At 43.2% G+C, this 24,960-nt stretch overlaps 2 protein-coding genes across 3 annotated transcripts in view; one reads left to right on the top strand and one right to left on the bottom strand.

Moving 5' to 3' along the window:
- Positions 1–460: 460 nt before the first annotated feature.
- SEC61G (SEC61 translocon subunit gamma) lies at positions 461–3,532 on the top strand (the record flags this gene model as incomplete). Of its 2 annotated transcripts, XR_014618152.1 has the most annotated exons (4): positions 461–516; positions 1,218–1,317; positions 2,544–2,646; positions 3,436–3,532. XR_014618152.1 is itself a non-coding variant. In XM_084279893.1 (3 exons), the coding sequence occupies exons 2-3, from the start codon at positions 1,224–1,226 to the stop codon at positions 2,648–2,650; spliced, it is 201 nt and encodes a 66-aa protein (XP_084136019.1). In that variant the 5' UTR covers positions 461–532; positions 1,218–1,223. The 2 variants fall into 2 exon arrangements, 1 of the variants encoding a protein (XP_084136019.1); XM_084279893.1 differs by lacking the exon at positions 3,436–3,532 and having other exon boundaries at positions 461–532; positions 2,544–2,650.
- A 1,695-nt stretch (positions 3,533–5,227) lies between these two features.
- TPK1 (thiamin pyrophosphokinase 1) overlaps positions 5,228–24,960 on the bottom strand; it is a gene marked incomplete at its 5' end in the record, with an annotated part of 397,071 nt that continues 377,338 nt past the window's right edge. Inside the window, one exon of the mRNA XM_084279962.1 lies at positions 5,228–5,665. Coding sequence (XP_084136088.1) covers positions 5,547–5,665 — 119 coding nt within the window. The 3' untranslated portion in view covers positions 5,228–5,546. The remainder of the gene's footprint in view (positions 5,666–24,960) is intronic.

The raw sequence follows: 24,960 nt of genomic DNA, 5'->3' as shown, positions 1-24,960 counted from the left end.
AGCTCTCGCCGACGTCCCCCGCCCTTGCCCCCGCCAGCCCCCCACCCTGCGCGCTGTGCGCCGGCTGCCCGCCCTGCGGCGCTGAGGCCTCCCTTCCCCGGGAGCTGCGGCGCTGAGGCCTCCTTTCCCCGGGGGCTGCGGCGCTGAGGCCTCCTTTCCCCGGGGGCTGCGGCCTCCGTCTCCCGGGGCTGCGCCGCCGGGAGCGGCCGGGGCGGCGGCTGCTGCCAGCCGGAACGCCTCTGCCCACACACCAAGGCCGCGCCGCTCCTCCCAGGCGGACCCGCCCGGCCCTAACGCCGTCCGGCTGCGGGATCGCCCCCGTGAGGCGGGGCGATCGCAGGGGAAGGGGGCGGAGGGACACGGGGAGGGACCCAAAGCGCGACCGACAGCAGCCGAGTAAAGTCCCGCCCCCGAACCCCCCTGGAAGCGAGTCCGCCCCTTCCGCTGTCTGTCGGGAAAGGTCGTGGTGACGTCACGGCCGCTGTGCGACGTGGCCTTCGCCCGGCAGCGTAACCGGTGAGGGCCGCGCAGGGTGGGTGTCCGCGCCCCGTCCTGCGCGGGGTGCCCCTTCGCCTGAGGGGCTGGGGGCGGGAGGGGGACACCAGGTGCGGCTTGTCCCGGGGAGCGGGCGGCCCATGCTGCCTGTCCGCGGGCGGGGCGCGGGGGCTGGGGCCGGCAGGGCGGCCCGGCCTTGGCCGCGGTGTCGGGGAGGGGCGGCCGCAGGAAGGTGTGAGAGGGCCCGGCGGAGGGACCCTCGTACCGGCGGGGTTAGCGAGGGTCTCTCCGGGCCGGGGTCCTGCGTGGTTGGAGGGTGCAGCGCCGGCCGGGGGATGCGATCCCTTCCCCCGGCGCTCGCAGCCCCCTGGCCGGGGCTTTCTTGGGACGGGTGGCCCGTTAGCCTGCCCGGATGCCTTCACTGGCGTTCTCAGAAGCGTGCGGGACGTGGGCTGAAGCAAGCTGAGGTGGGGCGGCCGCTTTCTGCGCGGAAAGGTGCAGTTGTTCGTGTTGCTTTGCAGGCAGGGGCAGCCCCTCATGTTTACGTGTTGGGGCAGTGTGTTTTTCCACAGAGCATCTTCCAAAGCCCAGCTGGGCAGGAGTGTGGTGTTTTAAACTCTTCAGCCTTCACGTGTGTTGTAGGTAACTGCTCCTACTTCTGTGAATGAAAAAATGGTCTCCCCCGGTGGCGCCACTGATGCCAAATCTGTTTGTCTGTGCAGGTAATCATGGATCAGGTAATGCAATTCGTGGAACCCAGCCGTCAGTTTGTGAAAGACTCCATACGGCTTGTCAAAAGATGCACCAAGCCTGACAGGAAAGGTAAAGCACGCAGTAAAACAGAATACAACCCTTACTTGATTGCGTATCTTACTGAGTTTCTTTCTATAAATCACTTTTCTTGATTCTTTTTGTTGTATTTCTGAGTTTCCAATATGAAATGTAAGCTTGAGCCCTTGTCCAGATGTCAGTGGTGTTGTGGTTCTGGACGTAATACCCTTGCTTTTTCTGGGATGTATGTAGGTGTGTGAGCATAAAACTCACCTTATGAAATAAAGCTGAGTAGCTGAAATTAGCCATTCTGAGACATACATTTTCCATGTACTAGGTAAACTGGTTTGAGAAGAACTTGCTGGCATTTTGAGTAGATAAATGCAACGGTCAAATTTGACTGATTGCAGTCAACTTGGGGGAGATTCTGGAGAAAACTGCTTGTTGTGTGACCTTGGAGGGGAAACCCTTCATTTTAGGAGCCTCGAGCTAGGAATGCTTTTGGCAGTGCCCATTCAGTACTTCACAGTTGTCACTGACTGCCTGATTAGGACAGGAAGAACTCCTGTTGCTGGAAGCACAGAAGAGGTTTGTGGACCTTCCCAAAGGTGTTGGAGAGAAGCTGTAACTATAACCAGAGTGCAGCTGGTTGTCCGTAAGGGTAGTAGTAACAGTAGTAACATTCACGTGCTCGGGATGAAGTTTACTGACAACTTTTGAGATCAGTAAGGGACTTCATTCATTGTCAGACTGGCAGGGTTGTGACGGGCTGTTGACCTTCCTTGGTCTACTTAATGGTTGATGTCTTAAAATACAGAACATCACTCAAGCACTTGATTTTTGCAGGGACGTCACATGCTGTCTTCCTGTGGCATGTAAATGATTCCCCAGTCGATTCCCCATTTTTGATGCTGTACTGGGGAATTATTTTCAGGGCTCATAGGCTTACGAAGGAAAGGTGATGGAATAAATGTTCCTTCAGTTGCTATGTACTGTGGCTATTTCTGATTCTGCTTGTTATGTTTAAAAAAAGAAAAAAAGAGATCAGCGAGGTTTTGTGGACTGTAGCATCTTCTCTCTTAAAATCTCATCTGCCTCCTGAAAAAGTGGGTTTGTTTCTCGACATCAATGCAGTTTCCTTCTGAACTGCTCCCTAATATTACAATTATCTGAGGAGGCATTTCTTCTTTGGTCACCGTAGTGCCTATCTCACGTCTGCCCCATACACAAGACTTCCTAGGCTAATATATTGTTTAATTTTTTTATTTATTATGCAGAGTTCCAGAAGATTGCCATGGCAACAGCAATAGGCTTTGCGATAATGGGATTTATTGGTTTCTTTGTCAAGCTGATCCATATTCCAATCAACAATATCATTGTGTAAGTACATACTGCCTTCAGTCTCTGTATATTTTGCATTCATTTTTACCTGTTTGGTTTTAAACAGGGGTGTTAGTGAGCCCCGCAGGATACGTCTTCCTTTAGTATCTCTGTCTCTCCGGTGCTAGTGCAATACAACTGGTATTGACTCCAGTATTCTGATTCACAACTGAACATCAAACATTTTGTTTCCTAGTTCCTCAGGGCATGTTTGGCCATTGAACAATTACCTTGCCTGGGTCTTATATACTCTTAGAAGTTTCTGGTTTATAATTTGGGTAGCTAATGTAAATGAGTGTGTGGTAAGGTAGAAGAAACTGCGTGCTTGCACTGAAAGATGACTGGGCACAGAACAGTGTTGGCCTTGTTTCACTTTCTGAGCGCTAGATATGGTTCAAACTGGTTTATATGTAACTGTGTTCTGTAAAATGTCTTCTGAAATGGATGTTGCAGCATGAGAAACTTGACCCTTAAGTTGATGAGCAGCTGTGGTACTGATGTATTAATGCTACCAGTTAAACCTCCTCAGATTCTCCAGAGCCACTATAATCCCTTTTCTAGCACTGGAACTGGTTAAATAGTGACCACAACACTTATACCTGTAAAAGTGGTGCTCTAGGCAAGGAGAAGTGTTTGAAGATAGGAGATAAGCTGTAACGGTGCTAGTGATTATCCTAATAAGGCAAGCAGTGGTGGGAGGGTAAAGTAGACTTCAGATGGGTTTGCTTCATTAGTTGAAGATGGGAGTCACTTAATCAGTTTCAACTAATCACTTTGTTCTCTCAACAGAGGTGGCTGAACTTTCATCATGAAGAACAAGATGTGATGCTACAAAGATTTCGCAGCTTTAACTTGTTTTGCTATTAAATAAGAATTTGGGTTTTCAAACGTTCTTGTCATCTTATTTCTCTTTGAAGTGATGTGTTCTTACCTCTTTCCATTACAGGATTATTTTTTTTCGTAGCAGTAGACAGGGTTGTTTCTGTTCTGTTACTTATTTCAGCAGTAATGGGATCATGCAGGTGGGAAGGAACCTTAGGATGTCTCTAGTCAAACCTCCCGAGCTTGGTCAGGGTTGCATTCTGACGAGGTTGCTCAAGGCTTTGTCCTGTCAGGTATTGAAAACCTCCAAGGGTGACAAGTGTACAGCCTCTCTTCAGAAGCTGTTCAGTGCTTAGCTTACTGCTTAGTGAACAGCATTGTTCCAGCAAAAGCAGACAGCAAGAGAACAGCATTACTGTACCCTCCTGTTGTGGTTTTGTCCTGGCTGGCAGCTGAGTACCACACTTGCTTTCCCTGCCCCGCAAGAGGAAAAATCCAGGGGAGGACAAAAAGACAAAGGCAAACCTTGTGGGTTGGGATAAGGATGGTTTATTGACAGCACAGGGAGGGACAAATAACAGTAACAGGACTTCATAGCAAAATACACAAAACTGGTGACACACGATGCAATTTCTCACTGAACTGCACAAATCAAGACTGTCCCGAAGCCAGATTGTTCCCAAACTGTGCATCCTGGAGCTGTGCATGCCTTCCATACCAGCCCCCTGCTTTATGCTGAGCATTATGTCATGGTACAGAATACCCCCTTTGGTTAGTTTGGGTCACCTGTCCCGTCTGTGTCCTCTCCCAGCTTCCTGGGTGCCACTACCTTCTCATGAGCTGAAAAGTCCTTGACTGCTTGGCAACAGCTAAAAACATCAGTGTGCTATCAACGTCCCAAACACAGCACAATACTAGCTACTAGGAAGGAAATCAGCTCCATCCTAGCCAAACTCAGGACACCTCCAGTGGTGATTTAAAACTGGAATCAACTGGAATTATCAACTGGGATTCTTGTCACTGATTTCTGGAGTCATTATTGTTATCCCTAATTCCTTCCTGCATTTGGAAATCCCAGTAGGTTGCATTATGTACTTGACTGGAAAAGAATCTCCATCAAATAAAGGACTTACATTGCCAACCCTTATTCTGATGGCATAATTAAGAAAGCCAGTACTATGATGTATGGTTTGAGGTTACCTTAGTTGTCAGAGATACTAAGCCATCCTTCAGAGAATCAACCAACAACTTGGTTGCACTGCTGGATAGGGTATCTCCTTGTTCTGGAGGTAACTGCACACAGAACTCCTATGAAGGACTCTGCATTTGTTGACCTGCAGTTTCCATTATTAAATGATTGAATACTTTGATTTTAAAAACTAAGTCTGCAAAAACTGATAGAAGTAATGTTCTTCCTCCCCAGAATCCGAGACACTTATATTTCACTCCAGAAAGCTTAGTGTAAGCATTTGGTGTTTGCAGAAGTTACTGTTACTTCTGTTACAGACTTGGAAAGCGCTTAGAAATATGATACTGCTGTTACAGCAAAACTGAAGCTTCTTCAGTACACAAACAAAAGTTCAATTACCAATTCTTCTTGAGAAATCTTCACCAACACCTACATACGTTACAAGCCAGGACAGAAAAATGAGATGGACTGCTTTTAGTTCTGTCACCTTTCAAGGTGACATGACATGCAACCGTGTACTTTATTTCCTCTTGGCAAAAGGGAAGGAAAAAAACCCAGTTCTGCATTGGAATAAAATTCTTTGTAAAAACAGTCTGAGCTAACCAGAAAAGCTGTACTGGTTTCCTCATGTACACTTCTGTTTGTGACTCTATTGGGTGGCAGCTCATGTATCTTCTGATTAAGTAGAGTGAGATATCACACTGAAGTATTCAATTATTGCTACTAATCTTGATTTGATCTCAAGTGACTTTTATTTCAGACTTGTTTTTCATTTGGTGTATGAAATCAGTGCTGCCTTACATCTGTTGGAGCAGCTTTGCTGTCTTGATTCAGGGAAATTTTGCAGTAATTTGAGTTGCCAGACCAGAAAACGTGTCCGTAGCCCATCTTATCTTTTGATAGCCATGGTCCACAGCAAGGGCTTGTCAGTCTCGATGGTCACAGTTCCAGAGTCGTCGTAGGTGTTGGAAGTACTGACAAGCGTTCCAAACTTCAGCACCTGGTTAGCTATGAAAATGAAGAGACATAGTGGTACTCTTAAAACAAATGCTTTGATGTGTGTTTATAGTTATAAAGACACGGCTGCTCCCACAAAGAAAGGAAAAACAGCTGACAAAAACCATCTAACCCAGATAAACAACATCTAAAATAGCTGTGTTAAATATTAATTAGAAGACTTGTATGAGACTTATCTGGTGACCTGTAGAGGGAATAAATTAATACTTAATCTCCAAATTAGCATTTTGAATTTACAGCAGATTATTACAAAAGCAGATTGTAGGATGTTCCCCAGAGTTTCACATCTGGAAATTTGTATTTCATTAGCATCAGCTCAAGTACCAGTACTAGACAAGGCATTTAAAGCAAAACGAGGCAGAGGATCTTACTGGAGTTCCAAACATGGGATTTGCTTCAGCTCAGCAGCAAGCCTATAATCCCTTCAAATGTGAACAGTTCTAGAGCAAAGGCCAGCCGTTAAAAGTGGAATGATTTAACAAGTTTTTCTTTGAAGTAAATGCCTTGCATCTCCTACTGCATGCCTGGTGAGATCGGTGCCCACGTGCCTTAGAAACCGAGTGACTTTAACAAACAGCTCATGCCAGTTTTGGGAGAGTAACGCAGCCAGCAGTACAGTTGTAATGATAATTTTGAAATATCTGCCAAGTTTTAACCAACTGTTCTGTATTTTTTAGCTGACATGTTTTAAGGGTTACGTAGACTTCTAACCAATGATAAAAGCTCCCCCTAAACAAAAAAAAAACCCCAAACCCCAAACAACCTCTTCCCCCCCCCAAAAAAAAAACCCAACCCCAAAACCCTAGCCCAGAACAGTTAACTTTTATCTTCTATCTCCTCCCTTCTGAAGGTAGCAGTGCTTCTACTTTGCAATCACAGGAATTTCCCCAAAGGCGCTCTAAGACTGGTCAGTTCTGTACTGGTCCTTGCTCATAACACAGGTTCAGAGGAAGAATGCCAAGATGAAAGCAGCCCTGAAGAAAAGGATTTGGGAGTACTTGTGGATGATAAGCTGGAGATGAGCCACCAATGTCCCTCTGCAGCCCAGAAGGCCAACCGCATCCTGGGCTGCATCAGAAGAAGTGTGGTCAACAGAGCAAGAGAGGTGATTCTGCCCCTCTGCTCTGGTGAGACCTCATCTGGAGTACTGTGTCCAGCTTTGGAGCCCTCAACACAAGGACATCTACCTGTTGCAGTGCATCCAGAGGAGGGCCACAAAAAATGATCAAAGGGCTGGAGCACCTCTCCTATGAAGGTAGGCTGAGAGAATTGGGCTTTTTCAGCCTGGAGAAAGCTCCGGGGGACCTTATAGTGGCTTCCAGTACCTGAAAGATGCCTATGAGAAAGCTAAAAAAGGGGAGCTTTTAGGTTGGGTATTTGGAAAAACTTCTTCAATATGAGGGTGGTAGATCACTGGAACAGGTTGCCCTGAGATGTAGTGGAGGCCCCATCCCTGGAGATGACTCGTCAGGCTTGATGGGGCTCTGAGTCACCTGATCTAGTCCGCTTCCTACAGAAGGGTTGGACTAACTGACCTCCAAAGGTCCCTTACAACCTTACACATTCTCTGATTCTATGATTAGCTGCTGTTTTAGGCTGTAAAACAAGCCAAACAACAGCTCCTGGTCCTCGGTGCCAGAGTTAACATTACCATGGAGGCCACAAGGAGAGCTGCAGCCAGGGAGAGTTGTGCGGCCTGTCATCCAGGCCTGTCGTCCATGAATAGTGAAGGAGGAATCCTCTGGATTTGCTATCAAGTGCCCATTTGCAAATGGAGATCCCCCTGTGATCGAGGTGCGCAAAACATCCTAAGCTCTACTTTGTGGTTTGCATGGGAGACTAAGCGTGATGTGAACAAGGGCTATAGTAAACTTAGGTGTAGTAATTTATTACTGCAACGCATGTTACGCTGTCCACCCATTGCTGGAAGCTGCAGTGGAGGAACCTGTCTTGGCAGACTCTGTGGCCTGAAAATGAGAGCCAGTCTAGCCTGACAAAAGGCACGACAAAATGTGGTTCAGTGTCTCCTGCCACATCTGTGCTTGCTGCTACTTCTTCCTGCCACTCTTGTTATCAGCCTGAAACCAACTGAAGAGAAGGTTTCAGCTGCTACCTGTACTTGATTGGAATAGGAGAGTAGCACACTACTTTCATGACTGCTTCAAATGGATGAGTACTGCTATCTGAACCTCTCAGGAGTTTAGAGCAGAACTGCAATGCAGTGCTCAAGTTCAGCAAGGTGGGGGCAGGGGGAAGGTACTGTACTAGATCAATTATGTACCTAAATAAAGGTGCTAGATTCCCTCAGGATGATTTTGGTCACACAACAGTTCCAGGGAGGCTTCTGTTTGCTTTTGGAAGAGACAGCTGATGGGGTTATGCCTTGCCAGAAGCTGATGTGCTGGACTGAGTTGCCAGAGCGCCCAGATTTCACTCTTTGCTAGTAAATGGGTAGTCTAACGGAGACAAGGTAACACATGGGCAGAGTTTCCCATGTAAAAATACTCCCTGACTACTGCACGAAGTCTTACGGTCAAGTTATGAATGTTTCTGGTCAGATTGAATTCAGAAAGAACCTTTACTAGTTTAAAATATTTGTTGACACACAAATTATCCATTTTTGATTATTATAAATCGAAGCTGGAAGAAAGCGGGTGGTGATGGGGGGGGAAGAAAGATCTCTGTGGATCAGTTCTTCTTCTGTATAAACTCTCTGATTTAGCATTATTTATTGCTTCTTGCTCAAGACCGTCAGAATAATTCTTAATGTTTCAGCTTTGCATGTGAAATGATGGCTCTGTGGAAGGCAAGAATTAAGAACAACATGGCAGCTTAATGAAACCAAATCTAAAGCAGTATTTCTTCATGCATAAAATTAAGTGGGAAAAAAAAAAATCACGCCTTTTTAATTTCCGCACCCCCCCTTCAAATGAAAAGTTCGTGCCCACTAGATGGAGCCTTTTATCTTTCCCAGATTTTCTGCCGCTCCAGGATCAGGGTTGGGGGGATGCCGGCGCCAGGTACCGCCGGTGCTGCTGAGTCAGTGGCTTGGAGGGCCCGATTCCAAGCGCTGGGTTTCACAGCCAGCCAACGAACGCTTCAACTAACGTCATTAAAAATGCATGTTTTCCCATTCAATAATGAACAGTAATTAAAGTGAAAAACTAGGTTTAAGCCAGTGAAGGAAGGAAGAGGCTGCGCCGGCTCTGGGAAGATTTCCTGCTGTGTCATGCATTGTGATGTGAGGTTTACAAGGTCGAAGTGGGAAGTTTTATCAATCCATACCTGTTCCACCTCCTTGTTTTAAATAGCTTTCAGCCTTATTTGTTAAGTCCTAGCAAGAGCTTATGCCCTGGGGAAAAAAAAACCAAAACAAACCTACCAAAACCCTCCCCCATTTCTTGCTACTGAGATTATTTTTCTGAGGAGCGCTCCAAATAAGACAATTCTGTTTTCTAATATTAAGTATTTAAAGTTGATGGGTATCAGAAATTATTTTAATAAGGCATTCCACATTGAGGGTTGGGTTTTTTACATAAATATCAAAAACCTCTAGGATTTTTAGAATTCTCTAATTAAATTCTATGTTGGATCACCAAAAATTTTCTTGTAGACAAATAGTAATCATTTGCTTTTCATGAGAACCTTCAAGATCTGATTTGGATAAAACCAAAAACTATTCACTGAAAACAACACCCCCTCCACCCCTTCCAGCAACATTGGACATTTACCTCCCTCCCCAGAAGTTTTGTTTAGTGCTTTGGTTTCAGTCAAACTGTGTTTACTGGTATGGGACTGCTGATGAGAACAATACTCTACCCAGCTTCTCCACTGTAGCTATACTATTTTTCATTACTCCTCACGCATAAAGTCAGCATGCCTTAGTGGCACTGAGCCCATGTAGCCATGCCTTCCAGGAAAGCCACAGGGGTCATGAGTCTTACATGAGATGATAATGAAGTAGTAGTTATGTGGTGTGTTTTTTGAAGTCTGGCTACTCTGGACTTCAGAACTAAAAGCAAATGCCTTTTGGGAAGGAAGGAAACCCCACACCACCACAGTCACAAAAAAACCCCTCCCAAGCAAACCCCAAAATCTATTATGAGACAGCTTTTTATGGTGTGCCTTATATTCTTATCAGTAATGAAAAATTCTGATTTCTGTCTGATGGACTGCAACGTATCACTAATCCAGCCCTAACTCTGGGCAGGACTTGTGTTGACGTGGTAGTAGAGGAGTTTTTATCTAGCAGTTTTTATTTTGTTTAGCAAATTGTTGAATGTGTCAGGGTTTGAGAATGTTGGAAATAGAGAAGAAATCAGAGGGCTCGTAGCTGAGCTTCCCAAAGAAGTGTAATCACAAAGATCATTATTTCTTAGATATCCCTTTTTTTGACAAAGGACCTCTGTCCTATACTTGTCCCAAAGGACTGCCCACTTCCAGTATTATAGTGCTCATCTTTTCATGCTCTTTTTTTTTATACATAATTCTGAAGATGCCATGTGGAAAATGTTAATCTCAGACATTGGATTTTAAAAGTTGATGAATCTTAAGGTTGCTAGAGCAGCATTTATACAAATGTGACTCTAAGTAATTAAACTATATAAAACCCCCCTAATCAGCTAGCAAAGCCCAGACCTAAAAGTGCATTTTAAAAATTTTTGTCATATTTATACCTCCACCATGGTTGGGAAGTTTATTGTTTATTTGGCAGTGCTGCAAGTGAGACCCAAGCCTTGCTTGCACCACATTCACCATTGTGGTGCTGGCTTTTGGCCTGGGAACCAAACACACAGCGTGGACTATCCTCATAACCAGAATGGGCCCTATCGTGTTAGGTGCTGCAGAAACTCTAGCTCTCAAGGTCAGGTTACTCCTCTTAGTAGCTGCATTTGTGATCCAACAGACTAATAAACATGATTCCTATGACTTTGATTTACTATTTAAGACATGTATATAAAGTTCAGTCCAGCAGAAGAGAGCTCATATCAAGGTCTCATATACATTTTATAAGCTGCACTCAAGCACATGAAGGAGGCATATCCAGCAAAACAATTTCTGCTTAAAAATATCGTATGTGGCAAAAGCAAGTGACATCATTAATTTTAAGGACTTCATTGAACAAGCAGGCCCTCTGTTATTTCTGCATCTATACCAAAAGCAGATTGGGATCGGGACAGCTGAGATGCACGTAACTGCAGTAACCAATGGTCATGCTGGAAGGGGAGTTTATAAGGTCCAAGTCCTTCCTTTCCAGAAGTACATTTAGCAAAGGAGATTATTTTAGTGTGAGAATTGTGGCACCATCAGGCCTCACATCTTTTTGCAAATACATTTAGGCAAATGGAAGCCTTTTGGAAAGCCCTTGAATTCAACGGTATAGCACAAGGTCCTCACTTTTTGGGATTTCACCAAGACGTCAGGGTCTTCTACTGCCACCACAAATGACTGAGAACAAAACACTGTTGTGACAGGAATGTTCCATGCAGATTCTATGATATCTATCCTGTGCTTTTTCTCAGCTGTGTTTCTTAATTACTCCTTGAAATATGTGAAGTCACACCTCGCCGATTTCCACCACCAGAAACAGAAATAGATACAGGAATACAAGCAGATTGCCACTGCTGGCATGGATGTTTGGAATATCAAAATAATTAATTATTAATTAAAAGCCTTATTATAGTGAATGTAAGCCTGTTCTCCCTAGGCAAATGCTGCATCAAAATGATAGAAAATTAAGATCAATAAGCTGAAACACAAGTTAAAGTGAAATATCGAATTACCATTTGGTATCCTATTACAGTTTATCTGGAGAGGATTTCCCTGAAGTTCTGTGTTAGGAGCAAAGATCTGCATTTAAATGGAGAAGCATTAGTAATGCATGAGCTAGTACTTTGCAGGTCACCCTGTGTCTGCAGAACAGCAGCATTAATTTTGCTATTTAAAAATAAAACCCAAATAGTTTATAGGCTGATTTCCTTTTGTTCCTCCCAGTTTTACACTTGTGGTTAGACTGACTTCGCTGGAGTTAATCTTGATTTACACTGATGTATACAAAGGAGAAATTGGGTCCTTGATCTCTGTGCAGTGGGAACAGCAGTACTGGAAGTTGCAAATAACAGTAATTTACAATAAAACACGAACTACTTTCAATCCTGACACAACACCCGGGCACCATAAAAGCTTGCAGAGTCTAGTGGCAGGGGACAGGTGAGCCTGTCATGGCACAGATCCCTTTAGGGCCGAGGAGAGTTTTGAATAAGCAGAGAATTGCTTTGGGCAATTTTTTGCAACAGTTGTAACTTTTGATACCTGTTTTCCATAGCACAGAACAATGGTTTTGTAATCTTTTGGATCTGTACAAGCAGGCTCACAAAAGCAGCAAGAGATTTCGGGGTAAAGGGGGCCCCAACAGGCAGGGCCAGGCCGTTTGCTGGCAGGGACTCCGGGCAGGGGCTGCCTGGCCTCACCTTGGTGGGAATTTAGGAGGTGACAACAAAAGCACTGGCTGCCAAGGCCTAACGATTTCATTTAAAAAGACAGAAAAATGTTGACAGAACTGTGTGTTCTGCCCTGGATAGAACCCACCCATGTTGGGTGAGCCTTCAGAAACGCAAATGGCTGTCAGACGCTTTCCCGTTTATTTCCTGAGCACATTTTCTTTCCGTGCATTTTATAATCATGGTGGTACTATAAGAATAGCTCAGACGCCTCCTGTCACATCACCTGCTTGGTGGCAATTTGAAATGATAAGCTGATAAAAATAATGCTAAGAAATAGAGCCCTTTCTACTCTAATGTCTCTGCTGCTGCTCATGTCTCTGCTTCACCCAAATCAACAAGAATCATTAACTGCAGGAAGTTTCTAGAGCTATTAGCAGCATTTTAACACTAATAAGAGGTGGTCCAGTCTTTGTTCAACATTGCTTTAGCCTCCTAACTTAAAGTGTCCTGGAAAGTCTGGCATGGAAACTGCACATACTTTTTCAGTAGCGCCGTTCTAGGTATGACGAAGCTGTACGCCAACGTTACAGTAGCGTCAGCGGTTGTAGTCGCGAAGAACTTACCTACACAAAGCAGATAAGCAGGCACTTCTTGTATTCCAGTGCTGGGGAGCACAGGGGATAGCTCCACCAAAGACATGTTCACCCACAGGTGCAAAGCACAACATACTTACACAGTTTTTTAGCAAAGTCATGGTTTAAAATTGCATAGAATGCTCGCTTCTTAATTTGGCCTTTGCAATGATTGGCTTTCGGTTGCTTCACTTTATCTATATTCTTATTCTATAAAAATCATTGGTTAACTTTGCTGATAGTTTTAGAGGGGAGGGTAATGATTAACATATGCATGTTATTTCCTGGAAGTCAGTATTCTATGCAAATGTACCCAACACGTGCATAGCTATGCTGAGCGGGGATCCTCTGGTGGTCATTGATAGTCTTCCTCACCGTGTCCACGATTGATCCCCATCCTTGCACATGCTTATTTCATCTTTGGCTGATCTTCCAAAACCACAGCCACCTTCTTCTGGTACCTATTGTTTTGACTCAAGGTCGATAACCAGCATCCACTGTTTTTAATTCAGAGTCCACAACAATTCCCACAGTGATCAAGGTGCACACTGTCCTAGTTACCTATAGTAAGGGCCCCAACAGGCTTTATATTCTCATAGTTGCTAGAACTCCTTTAAAATCAAAGTCATATTCTAAACTAAAACCAAAATAGCGTAGATTTCAAGCTATTTTATTAGGGTGACTGTAACAACAGCAGAATTGATTTACCACAAAGCTGAGCATAAGGAAAGCCCAAGGAACTAGCTGGTCTGGAAGACAGCTTTGCTAAGCTAAAGGCAAAGCCAGACTACCAAGTAATTTAAAGAATTCAGTTTAGCTGGTAAGAAGCAGAATGTTTACTTCAGTTTTGTTACTTTCCAGTAAGTCTGGATAATGTTTATGAAGCTAACAACTCTGAGGGGCTGTACAAGTGGCGGGGACTATTAATAATCATGTTAGAGCACTGAAGAAACAGCTGCAGAAATAAAAGTACAGCTTCAGTTTGACAGTCAGTGCTGTAGAGATCTTGCATATCATCTAGACAAAGTAACTTGTTGCTATTTTGGTCTGTCTCTACTTGGTGTTGTGAGATAAAGAACACTATTCTCATGAGAAAAAGGGACAAGAGTAAAGCTGTGAAGCATCAGCTAATGAATTGTCTTAGTTCTAAACATCCATAAGACACCTCATAGCACACATCATCCTATTAATGCTGCCAGCTTTAGAGACATTACTTAGTCACACAAAGCTGAGAATGGCACTCCCATGCAATGCTGAAACCTGAGATTAGCTAAAAACAATGGCGTCCTGTCTTGGCATGTAGAGCTGAAGGTTTGACATGACAGCAGAGAACCTAAAAATACTTGCCATTTTTACAAGCTGCTATGCCCCCAAGTTGATATGATGCATCTAATGGTGAAATATATTGAATTTGTTAGAGACAGGTATCTAACTGATCCTAGCAAATGACCACCCGGCACTGCAGAAAGGAGTGAAATTCCCCTTGCATCCCTTGTGACTGGTCTGCTGGAGCCTGGGAAGAGACACAGGAGAAGAGGAAGGAGAGGGAATCTTCTCCTGACCCAAATCTCAGGGCTAGTAGATTACGTCCATGTACTCGGGCTTTGAAAGACTTGGCACCAGGAAGCTTTTCAACACAACCAGATCCAGGACAGGCCTTGATCAACATCTTGCCTCTAGCTACAGTCAGTTTCCAGCACTTCACATAAAAATGAAAAAGAAATAATACAGAAACCTATCTATCCTTCAATGGGTTTTTAAGCGTAATATTAGTTAACCAGAACACATAGTTAATTATTTTCCTCTTCTGTTCTTTCGAATCCTGATAAATCCTGTCACATTTAGATTCATAAATTCACAAGAAGAGGCAGCAAAAGAGGATTTTTAAAACACATACATAATACAAGTCCTCCAGCTTCTGCATGGCACCGCTGTTCCCATCGCCTGCAAAAATGTGCAGATACAATGATTATTCATGTGGCATCCAAACGGGGCCTGCAGCTGAAATATGGTTATATGGGTAGTTACTCAGTAAATACCTACACAGCTTGGGTTAAATGGGGATCTCGCTCATCCGCTCCGTGGAGAACAGCAGCACTGCCACAAACCCGGCACAATGGTTTCAGCCAACCTCTTCTACTGCCTACCAGCGCATGGGAAGAGTCCCCATCGTCAAGCCTGCCATTCAATTTAGCACTTCTCTGCTTCATTTCTCTGTGGTGGGGATGTGATTTTCCTAAGGGAGTTGATCTAAAGCCAGTCCCTAGCCAGCCCTGAAAAACAAATTTAAGCAGGCTAGCTTCTCCTCTTTATCACTGCTGCCAGGACTAGCTCAGCTCCATATCCAGAGTCCTGTTCTGCTGCACGAGTTGCTCTGTCACTGGGCTACAGAGCCAAAATTAAATTAAATATAATTTGACAAAGCTCTGTAAAGTCTCAGTCCTTAAATCCAGCTTCTGCCATGTTTTGTAGATGCAGGAAAGCAGAGCAGCTGAATGGCAGCTGGCTGGAACCACTATCTGTGGCAGAACTAAGGTGGCTGTATACAATGTGCAACATTAAAATAGTGAAGATCAAAATTTTAACACTGGAAGGGGTTCAACATATTACAGATTTAAGCTCTTCCCCCAACAAGTCCAGCCCCCACCAGAACTGACCGGTCCATGGCTGCTTCAGTCCAGGCTCCTGGGTGGCTCCCAGGAGCCATGGATGTGCTGTGGACTCCCTCAACTACCAGCTGCAGAGTTTCTTGCTCCCAGATTTTATGTCAAAGTAGTTGACAGACCAGAAGGACTCTTTAAACTGTGGCACAGGAGTGGATCTGGTGCTCAGAGACCTCCTCTGACCACAAGGAAGCAAATCTCCACCTCTGAGCACTGGTCAGGGTGCAATAAAAGACGATACCCTCCGTGTACCCTGCCACGCTGAATCCCACGACAGCTGGTTGGACAGTGGCTTGCAGAGGGCAATGGCATCCCCAGTCCTGAATGCAAGAAGCAGCCCTTCTTACCTACGAGCACCTTATTATAAATAACTGAATTTGATCAAATTAAATCTCTGACAAATAATTTTATTATGCAAGCTTTAATAGCGAACGGCACCGTTTCCTAAAAGAGTTTTATGGAAATATGATATTACATTTACATGCAAAAAATGAAAAGAACAAACTAGAATATTCATCCTTATGCACAAAAGGCATCATCAATAAAGCAGCTGTGCTTTTGTCTAAAACATTTCTCTGGAAGCGGGTAATTATTATTTAAAAAACCCACACTGATCTGCTCCTGACAGCTCACAAGGTACATGTTCATCTACTTGCTCTCCCTGACAGCTGATCTATTCTGAGCACAGGTGACTAACTAATAAAGTCTATTATACTTCTAATAGAAAAGTATTTCCATTTATCTTTGCCCTTCCTAGCAGCACTGCTTCCTCTCACTGTGTTGGGGTGGGATGCTGTAAGAGGCTTCTAAAGTGTGGTTATTTTCACCCCAGCAATTGCTGTGCATTACTTAGAATTTTAGATTGCTCTGCTTTCTTCAGGAAAAACAATTAGACACAGATAATATCACCCTGAGGATGAAGCAAAAGCAATTATTTCTGTTACAAAATGTCCCCCTAGATCTGCATGTGAACAACTAAGCCTTTTGATTTTTAATTTTATTACTTTGTCTTTCTGTTAACAAATAATTAATATGATTACTAACACCCTATGTACCTCTAATGTCTATACTATTTCAATTATAAAGCCATTACTGATGCTTATTAATTCTATTCCATTTATCTTCAAACTTGTGTGGTAAACTTACAACATTTGTTGGCATTCACGGAGCTGCGGCTCCTCCAACCTCGCTCACAGGAATCCAATAAAGTTTATCTGCCGCTGCCCCTAAGACACAACATGAAATTCAACAGGAGAGCAAACCACACAGTTTTTAGTTTAGAGTCACTCAATTGGGTTAGATGGCTCTCCACGTCCTCCAAAAATGAAAGGATTTTTTGTAAATAGTGTTGCCCTCTGTGTCTTTGCAATCTTCCTTCATTCAAAGCCATAAAGTCAGGAGGTCTTTTGCTTGGGTTTTTTTTTTTTGGTTTGTTCATTTGTTTGTGGGATTTTTGGAGGATTTGGGGGTGTTTTTTTGGTTTGTTTTTTTTTTTTAGATTTCTACTAACAATATACCTTATGATATGGCAAGGTCTTTTTTAGCTAGTAATTCCCATTTCTTCCACTTGACCCACCATTAGAGCACTTTGCTTCAGGAAGAACACCGAGTGGTATCTGCCACACTTGTGAATCAGTAAATCAGTGCATATGGCTCACTTAAAGTTTTTATCTGTTTGTTTTTACAGTCCTTTGGGGTTTTCTTTTGATCCAAGATTCAGATTTGTTGTTGATGCTGCTGATTACCAACAGCTTCTATATAATGTTTGTTTCCAAAACTAAAAAAGGGAGATTCATCATTAAAGAAAAGTTCTAAGTCTCGTTGACTGTCAAAGACTTTATTCAAGTGGAAAACTAGATACTGAGGATCATTTCGTTAGTTGTGCACTCTGGAAAAGTCCAATTGATTTCAAGTAATGATTTCCAATACAAACAATGCTCTTCATGTTGGTATGCTTCCTCCTCCTGACCTTTGAAAAGCCTCCCCCCTGCTTCCCTTTTCCAAACTGGCTGGTAATTCATCCTCAACATTCAGAAACATGTTGTTCACTTCCAGGCCTATGACTGTTAAGGATTCAGTGGTTTGGGAAAATGTTTTCTCCTGCTTCTTCTCCTCTGTTTTCTCCTGCATCTTCTCCTCTGGGGAATACTGCCTTAGCAGGGCTAGACCATGTTTTCTGCCCGGGCTGAGTGGAATTAAAGGCTTCTGCATTAATCATGCAGTACCGTGTCAGGCACTGCCCAGGCCAGGTGATGCAAGCTCTTGACCCTCAAACACAGGGGCTGAACGCAACACTAAATTAATGTAGTGCTACATGGTGCAGTCAAAGACATTAAAGTTTTAAGAGTGCAATTGATTATATGTAATTCAACTTTGAAACACATGGGTCAAGATAGGTCGCAACAGTCACGCCGTGGCATAGTGAGGCACGTCAGCAGGCTCTCAGTTTTACTGTATTGGAGGACTTGACATTGGCTTTTAGCCTACCAATAAACCACCCCTAACACAGTGCAAGAAGTGTGAAGGAAAAGGAATTACAAATCCAGTAGTCACATGTAAAATAAAAGACCAGGCCAGCCACCTTACAGCCTGTCTAGTTCTGCCAACACCAACTGCTTTCCAGCACTTGGGGTTGAAAGACCATCCTGGCTGCAATTGCCAAGTAAGGAAATACATCCTCAGACACCCTCTTTTTTTAAGTCATAGGAAGCTTCCATAAAGTAAATCCAATTTATAGGCTGGGATGTTCCTTATCTCACCTGAAATTACTGTCATCTTCAGACATTTGTGATTCTTCACTAATTATCAGTGTCTGAGGAGTATTGTAGGAGAAACATTCCCAAGTGGCTAAGGAAGACAATTTTCTGAGTTTAAGTTTGAACTCAAAATCAAACTTACTGAGTATGATTTTCTCTTACTTGATCGCTTTTCCCATCTTGGCAATTTGGTGTACTTAACATTTCCCACCCCTTCTTGTTTTGTAGTCACTGCACAAAATGTATGATACTTAACAGACAATAACTATCTGGCCAATTGTTTAAAATCACCAGATGTGAAATAGGGAATTCTGCAAAAAGGGAAAATTTTACTAAAAGCAAAATTATCTCCAAGGAAAATAAAACTTCACTAAGAGTTACTATTAAAACATTTCTGTTAGCTCCAGAAACAATGATAGCAGCTTAAGTTCATATCTTTTTAAAAAGTATACAAAGGATAAAAAATAGCACCATAAAAGGCTTCTAACCTGCCATCTACAGCAGACTAATGCAACTCTTTGGAGGTATGGCATAACTGTTAGAAAAGGAAATATGTACAGTTAAAAAAATGGATACAAGTATGAGTAAGTATCTCCTTATCCTAGGGGAAGAATTATAGATGTAAGACTTTATTTCCTACATTGTTTCTAAACTTATTTTCACTACTTCTATTTGCTTAAAATTGCAAAAACCCCAATGTGAATTTCCACTTTCAAACAAGGCAGATCGATAACAAAACACACAGTATTTTCAAATTATAAGGATTTCTTTAACTACTGCTATGGGGTTTCCTACCAACAGTTTCAACAAGCATGCTGCACAGTGTGTTAAAAGATGGATGTATCTATGACTAATGCTCATAGGAAAAATTTAATATCGCTGTAATTCTTTCATTTGAATTCTTCTGTGCTCTAATCTCCTAAATGTTCTACAACACTCAAAAAATAAAAAAGTAATGTCTACAAGCTTGCAAAGCAAGCAGAAGCACCCAAGAATATACTGACACATCTGAAGATTAATAGTGGTATATTCCAAACAGAGTAGACACTTCTCAAAATTAACCAAATGCAGAAATCCCTAATGATGCAAGACCTACAACTCTGTTTCAACACATATTCCTCCTGGTACCAGAACTTTAGGAGTATATTGCTATGTATTGCCACAAGACATCATGTGGAAGAGGCCAATCTATCTCCAAAGCAACAGTCAAAATCTAGAAATGTCTCTCACAGGCTTTGGACCCAACACCAGTCTTGTTGATCATTGAACAACTTCAACTAATTTGTAATTAAGGCACAGTCACCTATCAAAAGGTGTGTCTGTTATGGAATAGGCAGCACTAGTCTTCTAGAAACAGGCCAGCTTGTTTTAAGACCATCAAAATGGTATCAAATGCATGACTTCGTGAGAATAAGGGAAGCACTTTGAACCCACCTTCAAAATGAGCCAGGAAGAAAGTCTGTAAGAGCCTAAATCTTACTGAGAGTGGGTTTAGAAAACACCAAGTGAAACACCATTTCCAAGAAGAGCTGGAGAACCTTGTAAAGTCTGTACAGAAATGATATAGGAGAGCCCTGCAGCAATGAGGTCAGTACATGGCGAGAGGTCTGTCATGTCATGTGCAAGAGTGAAACCTGGATGGTACAGATTTTGAAGTATGGGGCTCATTTACAGGTACATAAGCAGAAAAGAGAGCAATAAAGTGTCAAGTCTAAAAGCTGTGAGCAAAAATGCAGTTATATGACTTCTAACATCATCAGCAACCAGGCAGATAAATCTCTGCATGCTGCTTTGAAAGGGTACCCATAAATAGTTACAGAATTCTCTGGCAAAGCACAGGACCCTTGAAGAAGGTCGCAATACTGCAGGAGGCTCTTAGTCAAATATACCTTAAGCCAGTCAGCCAGAGAGGATGTCTTACAGATGTCACACACACAAACTATACTGGAAGTGGACTGAGGTGGTTGAAAACAATTCTGCAGAACAAAAAAAAAGTCCCCCAAATCTATCATTTCAGGAGAGGGAAGGAACAGTACCAAATATTTCACAGCAGAAAAAGCATCCTATGGAAAGCCTGGCTTGCTACAGCACTCTAAACTCACTAAGTGCAGCTTGTTGGCTAACCTCCATCGCCCACAGGTAAACACTCACGTTAAGAAGTTTTGCATCACGGACTTCAAAAGTCACGGGATGCCGAACGCAACCCTGAGACAGCTCCCATCATTTGCAGCAGACAGAACGGGCAGTACCATTGATGTAGCGTAATGAGCCGTTTCCCTCCTCCCCGCTGTGATTAATGGTGTGGAGAGGAGGTCTGCGAGCTGAGCTGATAGGCGCGACTCTGGCCCTGGAGGCATGCCCTATATATAGCGCTGTGTGAATATATGCATGAGAGATTGGCAGGCAGAGCTGCCTCCTGCCAAAGGCTGGGAGCCTTTGTTATTGTCCAGTTTACTCTTTTCCGAGCTCCTCCAGCTTGCACAATCTGTGTAGCCTCTGGGAAGGCAGCTTTAGAATTGGCTTACTTGATGGGAAAAGCTGCTCTTCTTGATGCATATGATGCAAAGTAATGTGACAGTGATTGACAGCTGGGGGAAAAAGGGGAGGAAAAACGAGTTAAGTCAGAGTATTGTGTGAAGGAGCAGAAGGAAGAAGGGAAAAATAGGAAAACTCCTCATTACCATGGCACGTGTGTAGTGGTGGAGATAAGAGTTGCTGATTTTCTTACAATAATAATAATCATCATTATTAAAATCAGTTAAGATGATACAAGCTTATGATGCTATAAATAGTACCCCAGTGATTACTGTATGTTTTTCTTCAAAACTTAATCTTCCCCAAATATAAAATAGTTAATAAGTTTAGGAGTCTGCCAGTCTACTCCTCCTTCATATTTTGTGAACAGGGAATGTAATGAGAATAAACCCCCCAGGGCCCAGTCCTATCTGTGCTTCCATTGATACACTATGCTCCTCATGCATACATTTAAGGTGAGCCAGGACTTGCCTGCCAGCTTCTCATTCCCTTCTCCCTTACACAGAAGAGCCAATTGTAATTTTTATTGAATGATGCAATTACACTGCAATGTACCGGGCGAAAGCGTGCTGCTGCTTTTGTGCTTTCTTAGTTCGGGTCTGAAAACAGAAGAAAAAGCTGTAATTGATTTTCCCTCAGCCTTTTTCATACTGAAATGAAAGGTAACACCCCGAGAAACTTCCTTCCGCTAGAAAGGAGATGGTACCTGCCCAACAGAGACATTGCATTTTAGTTTATCTTCAGTAGAGTGTTAGGTTCTGGACCACTAGTGTGGAAAGCTGAAGTCTTGGGGGAAAAAAAACCCCAATGTGACAAAAGGGGAAATGATATCAACTTGAAGACACTTGTGGCAAAAAAGGAGATATATTAAAATACATCAAAGAGGAATGAGCTTATTTGCACAAACCCCAGCTGGCTTTTATTCTTAGCACTGAGTAAAGTACCCTTTTCCTGAGCTCCAGGAGACACACTGCAAGCAATAAAGTTTCACAAGTGTCTCCTAAGAATATGCCATGCTTGCATTCAGCCTGGAGGAACTCGGACCATTAGCAAACGTGTTACGCTGTAGTTCCTTCTGTTGCACATGTGCATGCATCTCTGTGTGAGAAAGTCACAGGGGGCAAAGTCAGGAAATGATGTGCACAGCAGTTGTGCCTCTGTTAATACAGAAACCTTTTCTTCCAGAACAGAAACCAAATGCTGGAATCTGTTTATTAAATTCCCATCTTCTACAGGTGCTCCTATCAGACCATACACCACAGCGTGCTCAGTTTCACGCAGCGTTAATGCCACTGTTTTAACAAGGTCTTTACGGAATCATCATGGCCTCAAACACAAAACCATCCCCTCAAAACCCCTGAATTGCTAATGGGACTGATTTCAGCATATGTCTTCCTTTGAAAATCCTGGAATTCAAACTCCTTGCACTTTGTAAACCAGCTGTAATCCAGGGTCATCTTTGCAAAAGATCTGCAAGTCAAGGTGGGACGTGAGAGGTCAAACTTTGGATGTATTTCCCACTTTGCAAACACCTGGTAAAGCTCCATCATTCCTTAGGGAGAGTGGGTTCAAACAGTAGAAACCTTCATGCCTTCGCTATCATCTTCAGGGAGAACCACAAGTCCAAGACACGCACACTCATCTTTAGGGTAAATTCATACCTAATATGGACCTTACCTAGTCAGTCTAGTTCACTATTCTTCTCTGCAGGCTATGGTGTAGAGAGGTACTGAATCATGTACCAAGCCCACATGGATGTGCAACTATCATATAAACCTCAGTTCCTAGCCTGCATTCTGTTGAATCAAAGTTCAAAGGATTCCTTTTAAAACCTTTGATGACATAACATGATGGAAAAAGGACAGAGAAGTTTGTAACCTCTCACAACAACATTCAGACTCTCTGATGCCTTTAATTCCCGACTTAAAAAGCAAGGAAAACAGGACAAAGCTTGGCCTAGTAAAGCCCTTCTACTTTTAAATTAATCTCTTTATGTATAACCTTAACGATAGTAAGGCACATCAATAACAACATGGTATGAAAGCTCCTCTCTTCTCTCCCCAAAGCTGTTCTTCTTACAATGATTATGGTAATCTTTCTTGTCTCTTGATTAAATGAAGGCAGCTTGCTTCACTTAGATACGGTGTGCCTGAGCCAAGCCAGCTTTATGTTCTGGCACGCACGCAGAACTCCAAAGCTGAAAAACCTTTGCTAAGAAAGATCTAGCATTCAAAAGCTGCTCACTCTTGACACTGTGTAGTCTCTTCCATTCTCACTGCAGCTTGGTTATAGGGTAGGGAAGTTTTTTTACTGGTGGCATTAAACCAAAATTGGGTTAATCTGACCCTAGTGACAGCAAGCCAATTTCAGGAGCACATCTAAGTCCTGTGCTACTTTTCGAGAAATGGTACATGAAGGAGTTATTTTCCCCCCAATCTCTCAAGCAAACACCCTTTTCCTATCCCCCACTACCCAAACTAGAGATGTATGTTTAGAAATTCATCCTATGAAGTGATCTAGACGTTCTGACGGCTGCAATTTATCAACCTAAATTACTGTACTTCACAGCAAAGCTTGTCATAAGAAAACAGTGTGCCCTAAATTCCCCCTGCCCTCTTCAATAATCAGCCTAGTTTTTAAGATCTAGAGATCTGCTGATAAAGGACACCTCGGTGCATACAGCGACAAAAAAAATTGAGTTTCATACACATCACTGGAAACATCCACACACCGCTCTATTAATCTTTAGATTGGGGTCATTTTTCTCTTGAGATATGGTAATAGATTACTTTGCGAGGAAATGGGGAAGAGCACCCAGACGGTGGCTCGCTTAACAGTAAGCAAGCTTGGCTCCTTCCTTCTTGGTCCAATCCTAAAAAGTATGTAACGGCCAGAGCTGCTGTTAACTCTGTACTGACCAACACCGATGCAGCAGGAGTGCAGAATGTGCCAGTAACATCAGCCTGCCTCTACATCATCTACAGCACCCTATGCGGGTAAGATCCCCACTGTCACTGCCCTTCTCTCGCTGATCACAGTCCATTTCGCTCCTTCATCACCCACCTGCCCAAGACCTCCTCAAGTCCCTTACCCAACCTCCTTTGCATTTCTCTATCTTTTTGTTTTCTCTGGGAATCAAAATATTGACACTTGGGGAAAGGTGCAGGAGAAAGTGACTCCTTTGTCTTTTCTCCTTTGGAGAATCAGTCTTTAGGTTACCACTAACTCCCCTTACTCCTCAATCCCTCTGGATGAGCCTCAGTGTGGTCCCAGACCTTCAGCCCTGCATTATAATGTTCTTTTTGTTTGTGACTTCTAAAACTGTATGAGGAAAAGCATGCCCTGGAAAGTGCCTTGAAGGGAGTTATGGAGGGAAGGGGCCGTATGTTCTTTAGTATCTTTGCCAGTCATGATTTTTATAGTATTTCTTCCCATGTGGACTCTGAAAACTGTGAGTACCAGCAGCATAAGGAATGCCCACCACTATGTTTAGAGGTATACCTACAGAGCCAAAATCAGGACCGTGAACTGGAATCAGTAGAGTTCTCTTGGTGCAAATGACCGACAAGAAGACAGTGCTCTGCCTTTGCTTGTTAGGGTACAGTCCCTTGTCTCTGGAGAAATCCTGCAGGGTTACTCCTCCTTCACCATCTGTCTTTCACTCTGCAGCCAAAGAGACAGTCTGTCCGGGTGTAAGTAAAGCATGTTGTGCTTCAACACTCCTACATCAGCTGAACTGCCTGCGGGGGCCATATCTATAGGCATAAACTAAAGTAATCCCAAAGTTCCCCATGGTATGCCAGCATCCCACCTGCCTCCCAGATCGCTAAGGAGCATCAGTGCAGACAATGACAATTCAGTGGTTTAATGGTGTTGCTGCTTTGCATCTCTGCAGCCCTCTGATGTGCTTACACCTTCCGAGAGCCTCAAAATGAAGCTTGTCAGATGCTGTTTATAAAATCATACCACATAATGGTTCTCTCAATATTTCTCTCTGTTCATGGTAATCTCAAACCACCTCCTGCTGCATAACACACTACCCACTGGTGATGCTGAGGTTAAATGAGTTCTGTTAGTATTTTCACTGATATCAGTGAAAGCCTTTCTGTATTACTGCCCATACAAGTTTCTCAGGGTGCACTCAACTTTTAAATGATGGCCTAATCCCTTAAAAGTTTTAGGCCCTTCATTATCATTAGGAAAATCTATGATGAAGGTAGCTGCATTTTGAATTTTTGGGACAACACAGACTGGACT

Source organism: Gallinula chloropus (genome assembly GCF_964237585.1).
Source record: "Gallinula chloropus genome assembly, chromosome: 2".
Lineage (NCBI taxonomy): Eukaryota > Metazoa > Chordata > Aves > Gruiformes > Rallidae > Gallinula > Gallinula chloropus.
This window is presented reverse-complemented; position numbering and strand designations above follow the sequence as displayed.